General features: G+C 38.9%; 1 protein-coding gene across 1 annotated transcript in view; it reads left to right on the top strand.

Annotated features, from left to right (window-relative positions):
* Positions 1 to 16,925, top strand: part of DNAH8 (dynein axonemal heavy chain 8) — a 365,321-nt gene that overhangs the window by 52,613 nt on the left and 295,783 nt on the right. Inside the window, exons 10-12 of the mRNA XM_045071144.1 lie at positions 3,719 to 3,826; positions 7,151 to 7,252; positions 14,486 to 14,632. Of these exons, the coding sequence (XP_044927079.1) occupies positions 3,719 to 3,826; positions 7,151 to 7,252; positions 14,486 to 14,632 (357 nt within the window). The remainder of the gene's footprint in view (positions 1 to 3,718; positions 3,827 to 7,150; positions 7,253 to 14,485; positions 14,633 to 16,925) is intronic.

A 16,925-nucleotide genomic window follows, 5' to 3' on the forward strand; every position in this document is an offset into this window, starting at 1 on the left:
TTCTTCAAGGCATTCTCTAAGTTAAAATGCATTCAAAATAATTTATATTAATGTCTGATACACATATTCAGCATTCTCCATTCTAATTTTTGAAGAAATAGTCAAAGCCTCTACACATACGGCTGTTGACTATATGGTTTGGTTAACCAGAATTCTGGAGGCAGGAAAAATGCTGGTTTCATCCTAGAAGCATGGAAAGAGGAAGAGTCTGTGTTCCATGTCATTTAGATTTGGCCGAGAGGGTTGTGTTTGGGGCTGGTTCATACCCCTCCCACGAGGGCCTTGGAGTTTAACATGGGTGGGGAGGGAAAGATGTCGGGCTGAGAGTTTTGAGCAGGTGCAGCTCTTAGAGCCATGCAGGAATCCATCCTCCATGAGAGAGAATAGGAAGACTTCCAAGAGCAGTCTTTAATTGCTTCCATAAAGACATGATGGATTTTACTTACAACTTATTTACACCCCTAGTACTAGGAACTCAGCTTCTGTTGGGGACCTTTTAAAATCTGTTTTTCATAAGAACATTTTGTATCACTTTTTAGGTGTTTGTGTGCATGTGACCATGAGTAAAGCAAACTAGACGGTATGGTGATAGAGAAACATGGCCATTACTTAGCTCGCTCAGTAGCCTAGCGACTTGATTTCCTGGCTTTACAGCATGTGCAGTTAAAATTTGTGTCTAAGAAAAATCAGAATTTTCAAATGTCACGTTTATACAGGGTTGTTCACAAGAGCTGAAGATGCACATCTTAAATACACATATAGCTAACGCCTATTCTAGGAATACCTGCAAGTAGGTCTTGAGTGAAAAATAATAGATGAGGCACATGTACTAAAATATGAACATTTGTCAAGTGTAGTGATGGGTATAAATGATCATTATACTGTTCTCTGTGCTTTTCTATATATTTAAAGCTTTTCATTATAAAAGTAAACTTGGCAGAAAGGTACAGTGCTTTTTATTGTTATCAAGAACTCTACATTTTTAGGTGTACTACTTTCAAGTTCTTTGTTCAAGAGACTTGTTTATATAAGTTTCAAATCTTTTGGTTTTGGTGTTCTTTTCATCTTAGTAGTTTAAAACTTTTTACTCAATTGCTCTAGTGTGGCAATTATTATTATTACCTTATTATTAGTAGTATTGTTATTTTGTTGTTATTAAACTCTTTACATTTTCTCAGGCAGGAATGTTTCAAACATTATCTTTGAAATTAAAGAAGTTCTAAAAGTATTGTCCTATAATTGCTTCCCCCTCATATATTTGCTATTTTTGAGGTTTCAAAAATTCTATTTATCCTCATTTTCTTTTTCTCATTAAAAGCAAACAGTAACTGCTGTTTGTAACTCACATTTGAGCAGGAAAAGTGCAGAGGACTCATACTTCCATTTCTTGTAGATAAATTTTGTGAATTTTGTGTTTAATGTTTCATTTTATTATCTTGGTGTTACAATTTCTGCTATTGGCATATCTATCATCATGTATTTTACATACAAAGTGTCTGAACACTGTGTATAGATAGGTAAGAACTGTGTGCTCAAGGAGCTTCTATTGTAAATGATGTTTAAAATTTAGATGGAGGGCATTTTCCTGATGGAGCCATTTGATGCCATCTCTGAGTCTTCTTCACTGGAATTATGGGTACTTTGTAGACTTGCCCTATTGAGAGTGGAAGGGTTCCCTCCTAGGTTTATTTTTATTACACTCTTCTTGACATACAGATAACACATATAATATGAATTCTGACATACAAGGTTTCCTGCAAAGTAATGATATTAATTTTATAAACCACATACCATTGAGCTAATTATGTCATAGTTACAACTCATACCTAGGACACCCAGTACACTAATTAGTAATTGTTATTTCTAGGGTGCCTGGGTGGCTGAGTTGATTAAGCATCTAACTTCAGCTCAGGTCATGATCTCTGGGTCCTGGGATTAAAGCGCTGCATTGGGCTCCCCACTGGGGGGAAAGCCTGCTTCTCCCTCTTCCTCTGCCTGCTGCTCCCCCTGTTTGTGCTCTCTGTCAAATAAATAAATCTTTAAAAAAAAGTTATTTCTGGTTTTATTTATTTTGTCACCATTAAAACATCTTTCATATATTTTATACTGTCCTAGCAATTAAGAGACAGCCTCCTTGTGGGAATGCCATTGACCTTACCTGTTCTTCCAATCTGATTTGCATCATAGTTAAAAGCACGGTCTCAAAATCTCAGGCACATAACTGTGGTTATGTAGCAGTTGTAGAAACCTAGACAAGGTGCTTAACTTCCCTAGGTCTCTATTTTCTCATCCGCACAATGGGAATAATCATACTTTATTTGATAGATTCTAAGACAGTAATCTTTTTTTCACACTTAACATCCTTATATTCAGAGCACATCTCATAGTTTCTCTAGTTTTATGAATCATTGTGGATGTGCCTTAACAGGATCTTATATTATCAGTTCTCCCCTTGGGTAGTATTTTTGTTTTGTGAATTTGTGTGAATACAGATTGCTGTGCGTAAGTAACTAGACTGTGGTACAAATTCTCAGGATAGTTTATTTTCCCAGCCTACCCAAGGAGCAAAATATGGACACGGAAGCTTTGTTTCTGTCATTTTTTCCATGGCTGGTTTATTTCCTGATTACCTTTACAGAAAGCAGACAGCTCATTGGTGACTTAGTTTTATGCAGGGGTGGGGGTGGTTAAGGCTCCCCATCTTGAGCATTTTTTTTTCCTTCCTCAGTAGCATGTAAAGAATTGGTTCAGTCTTGCGATGATCAAATCTACCTTAAATGGCTCATTATTAGCATAAATGAAGGTGATATGAGAAGCTCTTTTCCTGGTACCTGGCCTACAGGAAGCATTTAGTATGTGTCAGCTTTGCTTTATCTCTCTGTTGCACTCGATTTCCTTTGCTGTATACCGATACATTTGTTTCACTGGTTTGTGTGCATCTCTCCCACTCTGCTGTGACCTCCAGAAGTTCCCCTATACTTGAATTTCTCCTGATATCCTCTGAAACGAGTGGCATTGAGTAGGCTTGCTGAAAGGTGAATCAAACTGACTTAAGTGGAAATGAGTTGTAGTTTGATCTCTGTCTTTAACTGGCTTTCTGACCATAAGCAAGCCTCTTTACCCTTCAAGATACCAAGTTTCTTCATCTTTAAAAAGATCATCTTGGGGACACCTAGATGGCTCAGCGGTGAAGTGTCTGCCTTTGGCTCAGGTCCTCCAGTTCCTGGGATCGAGCCCCGTGTCGGGCTCCCTGCCCAGTGGAGAGCCTGCTTCTCCCTCTCCTTCTGTCCCTCCCCTGCTCATGTTCTTTCTCTCTTTCTCACTCTCGCTCTACCTCAAGTAAATAGATAAGATCTTTTTTTAAAAAAGGTCATCTTGAACTATTAATCCTTAAAATTACTTTCACCTCTAAAATTGTATTTTTAAATAAACTTTTAAATTTAGATGTACAGAAAAGTTACAATGATAGTACAGAATTTTCTTCACCCAGTTTCTCCTGTTAGGATCTTGTATTACCATGGTACATTTGTCAAAACTGATGTCCTTTCTCTCTTCCAAGATCCAGTCTAGGATGCTACATTGCCTTTAGTAACATTTGACTCTTAAGATAAAAGTGTTACACTATTTTATCTGTGGTTAGAGTTTTGAATATTACAGGATATTGGTTATTAAAACTATAAATATATGATGGAATTCACTTAATATATTTCAATTTTAGGTTTCCATGGCTCATGGAATACAAAATTTGATTAATGCCATCAGAATGATTCACAGTGTGTCACGGTATTATAATACCTCAGAGAGAATGACCTCACTGTTTATCAAGGTAAGTTTCCAAGGGAAGAAATCACAAATGTAACCTTGTAAAAAAGCGAACAGTATTTTCCCTCTGGGCCAGGGAAGGGAAATGGGAAGTTTGGGTGCCTCTCAGAATTCTGGATTTGAATACTTACAGGGGACAAGAAAAGAAAGTTGTACTTCATTGAAGGCTACCTTTTTCTTGTCAGAGGTAAGCCCTCAGGCTTTTTGTTTAAATGTAGCTGGTCCTCTCCCTCTCCCCTCCCCCCTCCCCCCTCCCCCTCCCCTCATCCCATCTCCTTTCCTTTCTTTCTTGTCCTATCTTATTCTCTCCTTTCCCCTTTCTTGTCTTTTCCATTTCTTTCTCCTTTCCTTTTCTTCTTTTTTCTTCCTTCCTTTCTTTCTTAGAGAGAAGTGGTGGGGAGGGGCAAAGGGAGAGGGAGAGAGAGAATCCTAAGTGATCTCCATGTACTCAGTGTGGAGCCTGACATGGGGCTCAATCTCACGACCTGGAGATCATAGCTGGTGCTTTTCTAATTTATTCATTCCAAATAGTTCTGCTGAAGAGCTAAGAATTATGTGCATGATCAACAACACTTCTTTAGCTACTCCCACCAGCACTGTAATTTGTGTAAAATCTTCCTCTGTCGTGACATATGGTTCATTACTTAAATAATTTGAAAAGCCATCCAATAGACACATGAATAAAATTTCTTTGTGATGCAAGCAAAACATAAACACATAAAATAACAGTCACATCTCAATTCTCTTTTTAGAAAATCAATTAGTAGGGGCGCCTGGGTGGCTCAGTCGGTTAGGCGGCTGCCTTTGGCTTGGGTCATGATCCCAGAGTGCTGGGATTGAGCCCTGAATTGGACTCCCTGCTCAGTGGGGATTCTGCTTCTCCCTCTCCCTCTGCCTGCTGCTCTGCCTACTTGACTCTGTCAAATAAGTAAATAAAATCTTAAAAAAAATCAATCAGTAGATTTAATCACTATCCATCTCTTAAATAAGGCAAGAATGTTAGGATTTTCCCCCATCACTTGTGTCTTTCTTGCTATATATGTCCCACTCTGAGATTTCTTGTTCCATATTTTTATTTATAAACCATTTTGTCTAATATTTTGTGAACATTATGAATCCATGTGTGTTCAGAATAAAATTCAAGCATTGCTAGTTTCTTTGATCACCTCCATTTTGTGATTTTCACATCTTCCTCGTTCTTGGATTCACTATTTCTTCAGCCAACAAGTATTCTCAAGTGGTTCTTTCAGAGACGGTCTATATGTGGTAAACCTCTGAATTCTTGCATGTCTGAAAATAACTTCATTTTTGTCCTGCCACTCAATTTTAGTTTCACTGGGACTCCCAGTTCAACATAATTTTCTCCTGGAAACTTGAAGTATTGTTGTCTCTTATTCAGTACTGTTGATGAAAAATTTATGCTAATCTGATTCTTTTTCCTTTGTAGGCACCTTGTCTTATTCTTTCAAGAAGATCTTAGGATTTTTTCTTTATCCTTGAACATGTAAAATTAATCATTTATTTTCTTAAGTGTTGTGGTCTTTTTTGCATTTATGTTATTCTATACTTTTGGATTGTTGTAATCCAGAAATTTTTGTCTCCATTCCTGGGAAATTTCCCTCTTTGCCTTTGATTAATTCCTTACCTGCAAGTTCAATTTAGGCTGTCCCCTTGAATCTAACTTCTATTTCTTCCTAATATTTTATGTTTTGTTTTATTTTGTCAGTTTCTGCCATTTGATCTTTCAGCTCATTTGTTTGCTCTTCATTTATGTCCCAGTTCCTGGTCAGGTCCTGAATATAATTTTTTTATTTTGATAATACAATTTCAATTTCCAAGTTCTCTAGTTCTTTTTTTCCCCATGATGTAAAATACTCTTATATCTTTCTCGTGGATTAATTTAGTTAATAAAAGATACCTTGAAGTATTTTCCATGTCTTTTTTTTTATATTTCTTCTTTGTTGAGTTTAAAGCCTCTGTTACCATGTTTCTTCTCTTTCTTTCTTTCTTTCTTTCTTTTTTTTTTTTTAAAGATTTTATTTATTTATTTGACAGAGAGAGATCACAAGTAGGCAGAGAGGCAGGCAGAGAGAGAGAGAGGAGGAAGCAGGCTCCCTGCTGAGCAGAGAGCCTGATGCGGGACTCGATCCTAGGACCCTGAGATCATGACCTGAGCCGAAGGCAGCGGCTTAACCCACTGAGCCACCCAGGCGCCCTCTTTCTTTTTTTTTAAAGAGGTATTTATTTATAATTAGAGAAAGAGAGAGAGCATGTGAAAGTGTGAGTGGGGGGAGAAGCAGAGAGAGAATCCTCAAGCAGACTCCCCACTGAGCACAGAACCTGATATGGGGCTTGATCTCATGACCCTGTGATCATGACCTGAGCTGAAATCCAGAGTCCGATCCTTAACCAACTGAGCCACCCAGATGCTCCACCAAATTTATTTTCTTTAGTTGCTTGGCGATTTGGAGTTGTCTGCCCATCTTTGTATTTAACTCCTCATTTGCCTCCCTGTTCTGTTTCTTGTGGTCTGTCTCTTGTGTGTGTGTGTGTGTGTGTGAGGGGGTAGGGAGTGTGAAGAGCCTTTTCTCTGACCTATCTTTCTGGGGTGCTGTAGCTACCTGGGGTATAGTCCACGCTCATGGCTCTGTCCTGTCAGCATATGCAATTGTTCCCTGCCATACAAGTTGCTCCAAATTCAGTGTGTAGGGTCACTTCCCATTGTTTCCCACCTTGAATATTTCCCATAAATGTTCCACCTTCACAGTAACCTTCTCTAGAATTGGGTTCTGGTTTTCCCTAGTCTTGTCTTGTCTTGTCTTGCCTTTCCATTCCTTCCCTTCCCTCTTTCTCTTTCTTTCTTTCTTTCTTTCTCCCCTCTTATAGAGTTGATCCTCTGTGCTTTCCATATTTTAGGAATTCCCCCAAATTTCTGTGTGTCAGACTGTCCTCTCTCTCTAACCTCCTGACCATTTTTGTTTTTGTTTTTCTTTCATGATTTTAGGGTATGTAGAGGTGGTTAACTTTAAATTTAGTTTGTGTTTTGAAGGATGGTGAAGAATGACACTTGGATCCTAGTTAGAGGAAAAACAGATGAAAGGAAAATAGGGTTGACTTTGAAATGTATGGCCCTCATGACATTGACTTAAATGCAGCCAAAAATTTGTTTTCTTGGTTTTGACTAGAATATGTATTCTTCGTTTTTTATATTGTGATTTATTCATCCCATAAGTTTACTATTTATCTCAGTTTTACAATTGTGGTTTAAAAATCTTAGATTTTATTTCTCTCTTTACCTATAGCTATTTTGGACTTGTATTTATTTTAGGTGACAAATCAAATGGTGACGGCGTGTAAAGCATATATTACTGATGGAGGAACCATCCACGTGTGGGATCAGGAAACACCGCTCGTATTAAAGAAAATTCAGGTTTGTAGAGATATTCTTATTTTCTTAAAATATAGCTTTCACCACCTGGCCCATTTTTATTTACCTTTGTTCATTCATAAACATATTAACTTTGAAAAAACACTGTACAGATTAGCACAAGGAGCCTCGTTAAAATTATTGACTTCCCTTTATATTTAGTGCAGAATTCTTTAGGATAAAATTCAGTCCTTACCGGGCGCCTGGGTGGCTCAGTGGGTTAAGCCGCTGCCTTGGGCTCAGGTCATGATCTCAGAGTCCTGGGATTGAGTCCCGCATCGGGCTCTCTGCTCAGCAGAGAGCCTGCTTTCCTCTCTCTCTCTGCCTGCCTCTCCATCTACTTGTGATTTCTCTCTGTCAAATAAATAAATAAAATCTTTAAAAAAAAAAATTCAGTCCTTACCTTCATGATTGCCTGTAGTGGACACCGCTTGCTTTCTCATATTCCCTGGTCCCCACCTTTCACTCCAGCCCCTGTTGATTTCATTTTCTTGCCTTTTTGCTTTGGCTGGGACCGCCATGCATTCTTAAATAGTCAAGGTGATTGTTGGACAGAATGTTTCTGACATTTCCCCATTTTGATGTATTCATAGGTTTTAAATACATCTTTGATCAGATTAAGGAAGTTCTGTTCCTAGTTATAAAAGTACTAGGAGATATTTTTAAAGTTATGAATGGGCTTTTAAGAAATGTTTTTCTGCACATATTTATTGAGATGCTTATTAGATTCTTCTCAATCCGTTAGTGTAATGGATGACATTTTTAGTTTTTCTAAAATGAAACTTTCTGGGTCATGGTGTAAATTTATTTAAAAAATTTTCATTTATTTATTTGTCAGAGAGAGAGAGAGAATACAAGCAGGGGAAGTCGGGGACAGGCAGAGGGAGAAGTAGGCTCCTCGCTGAGCAATGAGCCCAATACGGGACTTGATCTTAGGACCCTGGGAATCATAACCTGAGCTGAAGGCAGATACTTAACTGACTGAGGCGCCCAGGCACCCCGTGTGGTAATTTTTAAAAACTTAAAAAAAAAAACACTCTAAAATTTGAGTTGCTACAATTTTGTTTAGGAATTTTTGAACTATATTCATTAGAAAATAGAAAGCCTATAAATTTCCTTTCTCATACTGTTCTTGTCAGCAATTTTGGCATTAAGGTCTCCGACTGAGTGGGGAAGGAGAAGCAGAAGGTAGCAGGAGTATTCATCCCTTTTCTATTCTCTGCAAGTGTTTGCAGAAAATTAAAAGCATCTGTTTTTTGAAAGTCTGCAGGAAATGACCACACTGGGAAGGCTGCATCGGACAGTGGTTATTGGCTGTCCACATTTGCGGTTCCCTGGGCTTTCTGGAGCCAAGGCACCAGGCTGGGACTGGGAGGGAGAGCCAGAAAGGATGCTCAGTGCCCTCCAACTGGAGTGTGAAGGACGGCACTCACAGGGCTTCCCCTAAGCACTGCTTTGCCATGCTCTGATCTCTGGAACCAGAGGATAAAAAGGAGTGAGGAGAGGGAGGAGAAGATGAAGAATTACAGTTACTGAGATGAGGAAACCCAAAGGAGCCCATGAAAGGAAGCGCTGTTTTCCCCTTCCTTTTGTTTCTTTTCCAGCTTCTGTTCTGGCTAGGACCTGGACCCTCACCCCACTCTACACAGGCCTTATAATGCAAAAAACTTATGTCCTCCTTGTAGGGGATAAACAAGAGAATGATATCTTTGGAGTCTTCCATTATAATAGATGATATATAACAAGTGATCAGGCAGAGCCATCATGTGCCTATTCCAGACTTCAGGCACTAGACATTTCAATGCCAAGACCCCTGGCTTCCGGAAATGAGTGACTTTTAAAGGACATCTGGCCCCTGTCTTGTTCTGCCCAGTTCCTGGATGCCTAGGAGGACATGCGCACCAGACTATGATTGCCAATAAAAACTCCAGACCCCAAGCAAAGACGACTCAGGCTCCTTTCCTTTCCAGGTCTCCCTGAGGGTCTGTCTGTATTTGCTTTCGACACATTGTCAAAAAACTCTTGCTCTTGCCTCCTGCTGGCTCACATCTGATTTCCATCCTGCATGAACCCAAGAACCCTTTTGGCTAGTCCTGTGGGGCCCCCTCTCCATCCTCAAACCCAGGCTGCCTACATCATTTGACACCCATTTCAACTTATTATGGCTTATTATGTGGTTCTTAGACTTAGCCATTCGAGACACAGAGTTACACAGAGACAGACCAAAACTGCTCATAAAGCAGTGGTATTAAAACATCCCTGAAAGAAGCCAGTGACCCAGTAAAGGTAGATCATGGCTATTTCATAACCACTGGCATAACAAAAGCTTATGAAATGTTTGATCCAATGAAAATAAGAGAATCTAAGAAATGGAGCTTATGTTCCATAAGTCTGTTCCTTCTAAAAGTAAAGCAAAGGACAGTTTCTTTGGAGTGTTTTCCCTAGGGCTTGAAAGGAATTCTAGATCGTTAAATAATAAAAAGGTTCCTAAACTTGGTGATATGAAGTCACCATTTGAAGAAGTAGAAATTTTATTCCTCCTGGTGTATTTTTTACTCCTAGAGAGAATCTACATATTTAAATGAAGAAGCAGGATGTCATGATGGCTGAAGATGGATTGAAAAATAGAACCATGAGAGACTATGGACTCTGAAAAACAATCTGAGGGTTTTGAAGGGGCAGGGGGTGGGAGGTTGGGGGATCCAGGTGGCGGGTATTGGAGAGGGCACGGATTGCATGTTGCATGGAGCACTGGTTGTGGTGCAAAAATAATGAATACTGTTACGCTGAAAAAATAAAAAATAAAAAGAAAAAAAGAAAAATAGGACAGAACAAGGGAGTACCAAGAAAAAAAAAAACCTGAATTGAATGAGAACATTAATTGATCATGCATGTAACTGTGATACAAGGATAAACGCATTCTAAAAAGAAAAAGTCAAGAAAGAAAGAGAGAAGAAATGGGCACAGAAGGAGCCAGAAGCTAAAGAAAAATAAAGATGAGCTGAATCTGAAGCTGCTTGGGTTGCTAAGGAGAAAGGAGTGGAGGTCAGACTATAGGCATTATTGGCAAGGAAGGAAAAGATACCCAGGGGGAAAAAAGCTATTAAAAGGGAAAGGCAAAAACTTCAAAATTCTTTGGAGACCTGGAATCACTTTTCCAAGAATGAGATGGGACAGGCTGGAAGGAAGGGAGAAGTGGAAAACCTTTCAGATAGGTTCCAACTAGCAGACTCAGGTACTTAAATGAAATGTATCAGGATCTGCAAAAGAAGTAGGCGTGGAAGCTCTGATAAAACAAAGAAAAGAAACAAATGAGCCACTTAGAAAAAGGAGAGAGGAAGCTGAGGCTTGTATGTGACAAGCATCTAAGAATGCGGGGACATCAACTGCTGAAAGGTAGAAATGGCAGTAAAAAGTGGTCAGAAGAGAATTGACTTGCAATTACTAATCAAAGCTGTGAATTTCCTTGCTGGAACAAATTCAAGATGGGGAAGTAAGGGTTGTGGACTCAGTTCTAGTGTGTGTGTGTGTGTATGTGTAGGGGGCTGTTCCCCATACCAGCAAGTGATTCTTAGACACAGCTGGGTGTCCTACAGTTTAACTCAATTTTGACCCACAGGAGTGGGGTTTCTGATGCCAGTTGTAAGTCCAGGTTGTCACACATGCTTTTGACTGACTGGCTGTAGATTGGAAGTTCCCATGACACCCCCAGACCTTGAGTTCTAGTAATTTGCTTGAGTGGTTCACAGAACTCAGAGAAGTATTTTACTTACTAGAATGCTGGTTTAATGTACAAGAATGTAACTCAGCAACTGGCAGATAGAAGAGGTAAGTACATGGGGAAAGGGGACAGAGCATGCATGCTCTGAGTGCACCACTCTCCCCAGATCTCCATGTATTCACCAACTCGAAAGTTCTCCAAACCTCTTCTTTCGGAGTCTTTATGGAGGTTTCATTACATTACATAGGCATGGTTGACCAACTCCTTGGCCACTGGTGATTGATTCAACCTTCAGAACCTGATTGGCTCTGGTTAGTTCCCCTGGCAACCGGCCCCCACCCATAGGTACTTCAAAATGTGAATCCAGTTGTGGTAGAAAGGGGCTTGTTATGAATGACCAGATACCCATTTCACCTTTATGGCTCAGAAAACAGTTTCAAGAACTGAGGACAAGAGGCTGAATCTTATAACAAAAGATACTTTCATTGTTCTTATAATTTAGGAAATTGTAAGGTTTGGGGGAGCTATGAGCCAGGAACCATGGATAAAGACCAAATATATATGAGAAATGTATTTTGGTCTTTGGAATGACCATATATATATATATATATATATCTCTTATAAATTACAGTATCACAGGAAGCTGTTGCTGACTACATGAAAACAAATTCTTTTTATGGAGTTGGCAAAAAAAGAGTCTCCGGAGTCATGACCTGCATCAAAAAGATGGCTCACTACAGAGAGTCAGGCCTCAAGATGACAGTACACCACCTTTGGAACAATTTGAAAGTCTGCACACATTTCACCTCTTGGACAACAGAGGAACGGAAGCTTTGCAACAAGCTTTGAAAACCAATTCAATAAATACACCTGAAAAATGAAGGGAAAATAGCAGAAGCAGTGCCTTGCGGATGGAAAAAGACTACCTAAAATAATATAAGGCACTTGTTGAAACTGTGAAAGCAAAGAAAGGTGCTCAAAACAAATGCTGAGTGCAAGTAGAGCCATGACATGACTTAGTGATAATCTTTGTCATGTGTGCCTTTCAAAAATAAAACTGAAAATGTTCTCAAAAAAAAAAAAAAAAGGCTGATAGAACTCATCTATTAAATCACCTGGGCTTGACATTTTCTTTGTAGGAAGATTTTATAATTATTTTCCTTTTTTACAATTAGAATTTTAAAATGGTGGAAAAACACACTTAACATAAAATTTACCATTTTAAACCATTTCCAAGTGTATGGTTCAGTGGAATTGAGTACATCTCCAATATTGTGCATCCTTAATGACTATCCATTTCCAGAACTTTCACATCCTCCCAAACTAAAACTCTGTACCCACTAAACAGTAACTCCCCAACCTCTACTCCCCACAGCCCCTGGTAACCTGTGTTCTATTTTCTGTTTCTATAAATTTGCCTATCCTAGGTACCTCCTTTAAGTGGAATCTTAAAGGAATATTTGTCCTTTTGTGTCTGGCTTCTTTCACTTAAGTTGAGGCATGTTGTCATAGCATGTGTCAGAATCTTATTCCTTTTATGGCTAAGTAATGTTACATTGTATGGATATGCCACCATTGTAAATCCATTCATCTGTTGGTAGACATCTGGATTGTTACCACCATTTATCTGTTGTGAGTATTTCTGCTGCGAACATCGCTGTGCAATTATCTGTTTGAGTTTTTGCTTCCAATTCTTTTGGGTATATACCTAGAACTGGAACTAGGTATATACCTAGAACTGCTGGCCATATGGTAATTTGATGTTTAATTTTTTCAGAAGCCACCAAACTCTTCTGCAGTGACTGTACCATTTCACATTGCCATCAGCAATGCAGGAGGGTTCCACTTTCTCCACATCCTTGCCAGTGTTTGTTATTTTCCATTTTGTTGGTAATAACCATCCTGATTGGGTGTGAAGTGGTATCTCATTGTGGTTTTTATTTGCATTTTTCTCTAATATCTAGTTATGATTGAATATCTTTTCATGTGCTTATCAGCCATTTGTGTATCTTCTTTAGGGAAATGCCTATTCAAATCCTTCACCTTATTTGTCCAACATGAAGAGATTGAGTGGTGAAGAGAAAGTAATATAAAGTAATTGGTATTAGGTGGTATATTCCATGAGGGTTAGGGGTCTTATCTATATTCCTAACATCTCAAGGAGTTCCTAACACTTGGTGGGCACTGATAAACACTTGTTAAATGAGTAAAAAATAAATCTGTGACCTTGAATGGAATAATTACATTGTTTTGGAGACTGAGATAGAAGAGGGAAATGTGTCATAGTTAGAAGTAGGTATGAGACCATTTATTGACAAAACTCAATGTTTGTAGGAATCACCCAGGAACTTGTTAAAAATACAGATTCCTGAGTCTCACTCACAGAAATTCTGACTTAGTGCCTATGGTAGGCAAAAAATGGCTCCCCAAAATATCCATATATAATCCTCAGAACACATTTATGTTAAATGGCAAGATGGTGGGGAATAGGATTTTAGATGGAATTGGTGTTGCTAATCAGCTGACTTTGGGAAGGGGTGATTATCTTGGATTACCCAAGTGGGCCCAATGTAACTGCAAGAGTCCTTATTTGCAAGGAGGGAGATGGAAGAGTCAGAATCAGAGAGATGGCATTGTGATAAAGATTCAACTGGCAGTTGGTGGCTTTAGAAAAGTTTAACATTATTATTATTATTATTATTTTTTTTTTTTTTTAGGAAATGTTAACATGACAGAGAATTCCTACTGGACCCTAGGGACCATGTCCGCTTCTATATTTCTAACAGATTCACCAGCCTGGCCAGTGGGATAGCTAGAGTCAAATACTCTGGTTTCAGCAATGTATTCACCAAAGACTCTAGGATAGCCTTGTGGAGAAACAGTGGTTAAACAATAAATTAGTATCACAGAGTCTTAATGTTTACCTGTATGTAAAGAATGCTGAAGAAAAGACAGATACTAAGTGATAGATGAGTGACAATAAATAAAATTGAGAGAGAATTTCTGACTTCCCAGGAGTTCTAATTAGCCATGAAAATGTACAAAAAATGTATGGCATACTCTGGTAAGGATAGGAGAGAAGGGGGAATAGTGAAAATGAAGAAGATGAAAATATGATGTAAATTAAGAGAAACAACATTCACGCTCCCGGACTTTTCAGTATATAGGCAGAGAACTTGAGGTTTTATTTATTTTTTTCAAAGATTTTATTTATTTATTTGACAGACAGCGATCACAAGTAGGCAGAGAAGCAGGCAGAGAGAGAGGAGGAAGCAGGCTCCCTGCTGAGCAGAGAACCCGATGCGGGACTTGATCCCAGGACCCTGAGATCATGACCTGAGCCGAAGGCAGCGGCTTAACCCACTGAGCCACCCAGGCGCCCCGAGAACTTGAGTTTTAATGTTAACAGCAACAGCTCCTGTTGAGGGGCTGTTGTGATCATTCCTGCGTGAGGATAGATTCTTGAATTACTGACTCCTGAAAAAACCTGTTCTCTCCTTTTAATTTTCTCATAGGATTGCATTTTTCTATTCAAGGAATATCAGACATCATTTCATAAAACAAGGAAACAGATTTTAGAATCCTCAGGGGAAAAATCTTTTGAGGTTTCAGAAATGTATATATTTGGAAAATTTGAAGCTTTCTGCAAAAGACTGGAGAAGGTAACCATTATGTAGTCACTGTACCCACACCCCCACCCCCCTCTGGTTATTTCGTACTCTATGTGGTCCCCCCACTGAGAATTACTGACCTGGATTTTTTTGTCTCACTGTGGACATGAATCATCTCCTATTACTTACAGTTCACTACATTTTGGTCTAACTTATTTTTCAGTCCTGATGACTGTGAAGCTATTGTAGACTTCCCTGCTCTGAAGACCTCAATTCTATCTCTACCTATGGAACATGACCTTAGAAGATTCTGTGTCTAAGGATTATATTAGGTTGAGGAGAAGTGTGTGGTGAAATGCCCACAGTACCTGGCAGAACCCAGTAGGAGTCTAATATCTGGATGTGTAGACACCTTCTCTTTCTTGGCTGGTAAAAATGGTGGATACCTAAACTCTGTGGGGGAGCCTTTGTGGGTCAGGCAGAGGTCAGACACTTCACCTTTGATTCATGTATCAGCTTTAGCTGAGGGGGTGTTGGGAAGCTCATACCAGAGGCTTCTTGGAGTCAGCTTTTGAAAAGGGCATAAAGATAGCATATAGGTACCACCCCTTCTGCTCCCCTAGGAGTTGGCCAACTCCTAGGTCTTGGTAGTATCTAGGATTCTGTCCACCATTTGTTGGAAATTGTCAAGGGCATCATTAGGTTGAAGGGCCTCTCCTAGACATGTCTGGAAGCCTGGTTTTTGTTTGTAACCTCCTGATCTGGCCAGGATAGGAAAGTGTGGATGATGAAGAGAACCAAGTCATTGAGTGGGGTCCTCCATACATACTTGTGTAGAACTGTTTTTTTTATTTTTTAAAGATTATTTATTTATTTATTTGACAGAGAGAGATCACAAGTAGGCAGAGAGGCAGGCAGAGAGAGAGAGAGGAGGAAGCAGGCTCCCTGCCGAGCAGAGAGCCCGATGCGGGACTCGATCCCAGGACCCTGAGATCATGACCTGAGCTGAAGGCAGCAGCTTAACCCACTGAGCCACCCAGGCGCCCTAGAGCTGTTTTTTAGTTAGTTTTTTTTTTTAACAGCTTTATTGAGATATAATTCACATACCATACAATTCACCAATTCAAAATGTACAAGTCCCTATTTTCTAATATATTCACAGGGTTGTATAACCATTGCATAGTCTAATTTTAGAACATTTTTGTTTTCCCTAAAAGAAACCCCATCCACCTATCACAGTCTATTCTCCCCTCTACTCACCTCTAAGTAGACACTCATCTACTTTCTCTTTCTCTAGACTTGCTTATTCAGAACATTTTATATAAATAGAATCTTATAATATGTGGACTTTGTGAGTGGCTTCTTTCACTTGGTGTCATGGTTTTAAGATTCACCCATGTTGTAGCATAACTTTTTAGTGCTGAATCATATGACAGTGTATGGATGCCGCATTTTATTTATCATTTTATTTATCACCTCATTAGCCACTTTTGGCTAGTATGAATAATGCCACAATGAACATGTGCATACATGTTCTTGAGTGGACACGTACCATTGTTTGTCTTGATTATACACAGGATTGGAATTTCTGGGCCCTATGGTAACTTTTTGAGGAAGAGCCCAACAATTTTCTCAAAACAGCTGTATCATTTTACATTTCCACCAGAAATGTATGAGGGTTTTGGTTTCCCCACATCCTTGTCAACACTTATTATTATTTACCTTTTTGAACTTATATAAACTAGAGGGAGTGAAGTAACATCTCTCTCACTGTGGTTTTGATTTGCATTTTGTTGATGACTAATAATGTTGAACATCTTTTCATTTGCTTATAATCCATTCATAATTCTTCTCTGGAGAAATTATAATCACATCTTTTGCACATTTTTAATTTGTTATTTGAGTTTTTAATTGCTGAGTTGTAAGAGTTCTTTATATATTCTGGGTATGAGTCCCTTATCAGATATATTTTTATCCATTCTGTGAGTTGTCTTTTCACTTTCTTGATGGTGTCCTTTAAAGCACAATAGTTTTTTAATTTTAATAAAGTCCAATTTATGAATTCTTACTGTTGCTTGTGCTTTTTTACCTTATGTAGGAAACTATTGTATGGAGTTGTGAACAATAGAGATTTCTTGGGGACAAATGTCCAATTAGAAGGATATCAGAATGGAGGCCCTATTGCTCAGACCCTGTTCCATAAAGATGTTTAATGTTTCTGAGTGCCCTGTAGTGTAAAACTTGGGGTGGGTCCTGGTTACTCTAACTTTTTCCAGGGACTAGTCCCCTTGACAACTTGAGCGTAATTTTATGCTTGGTAGTGTTTCAGGGTTGGACCTTAATG

This window comes from Mustela putorius, unplaced genomic scaffold (assembly GCF_011764305.1).
Source record: "Mustela putorius furo isolate JIRA1106 unplaced genomic scaffold, ASM1176430v1.1 tig00003983_pilon_pilon_pilon, whole genome shotgun sequence".
NCBI lineage: Eukaryota > Metazoa > Chordata > Mammalia > Carnivora > Mustelidae > Mustela > Mustela putorius.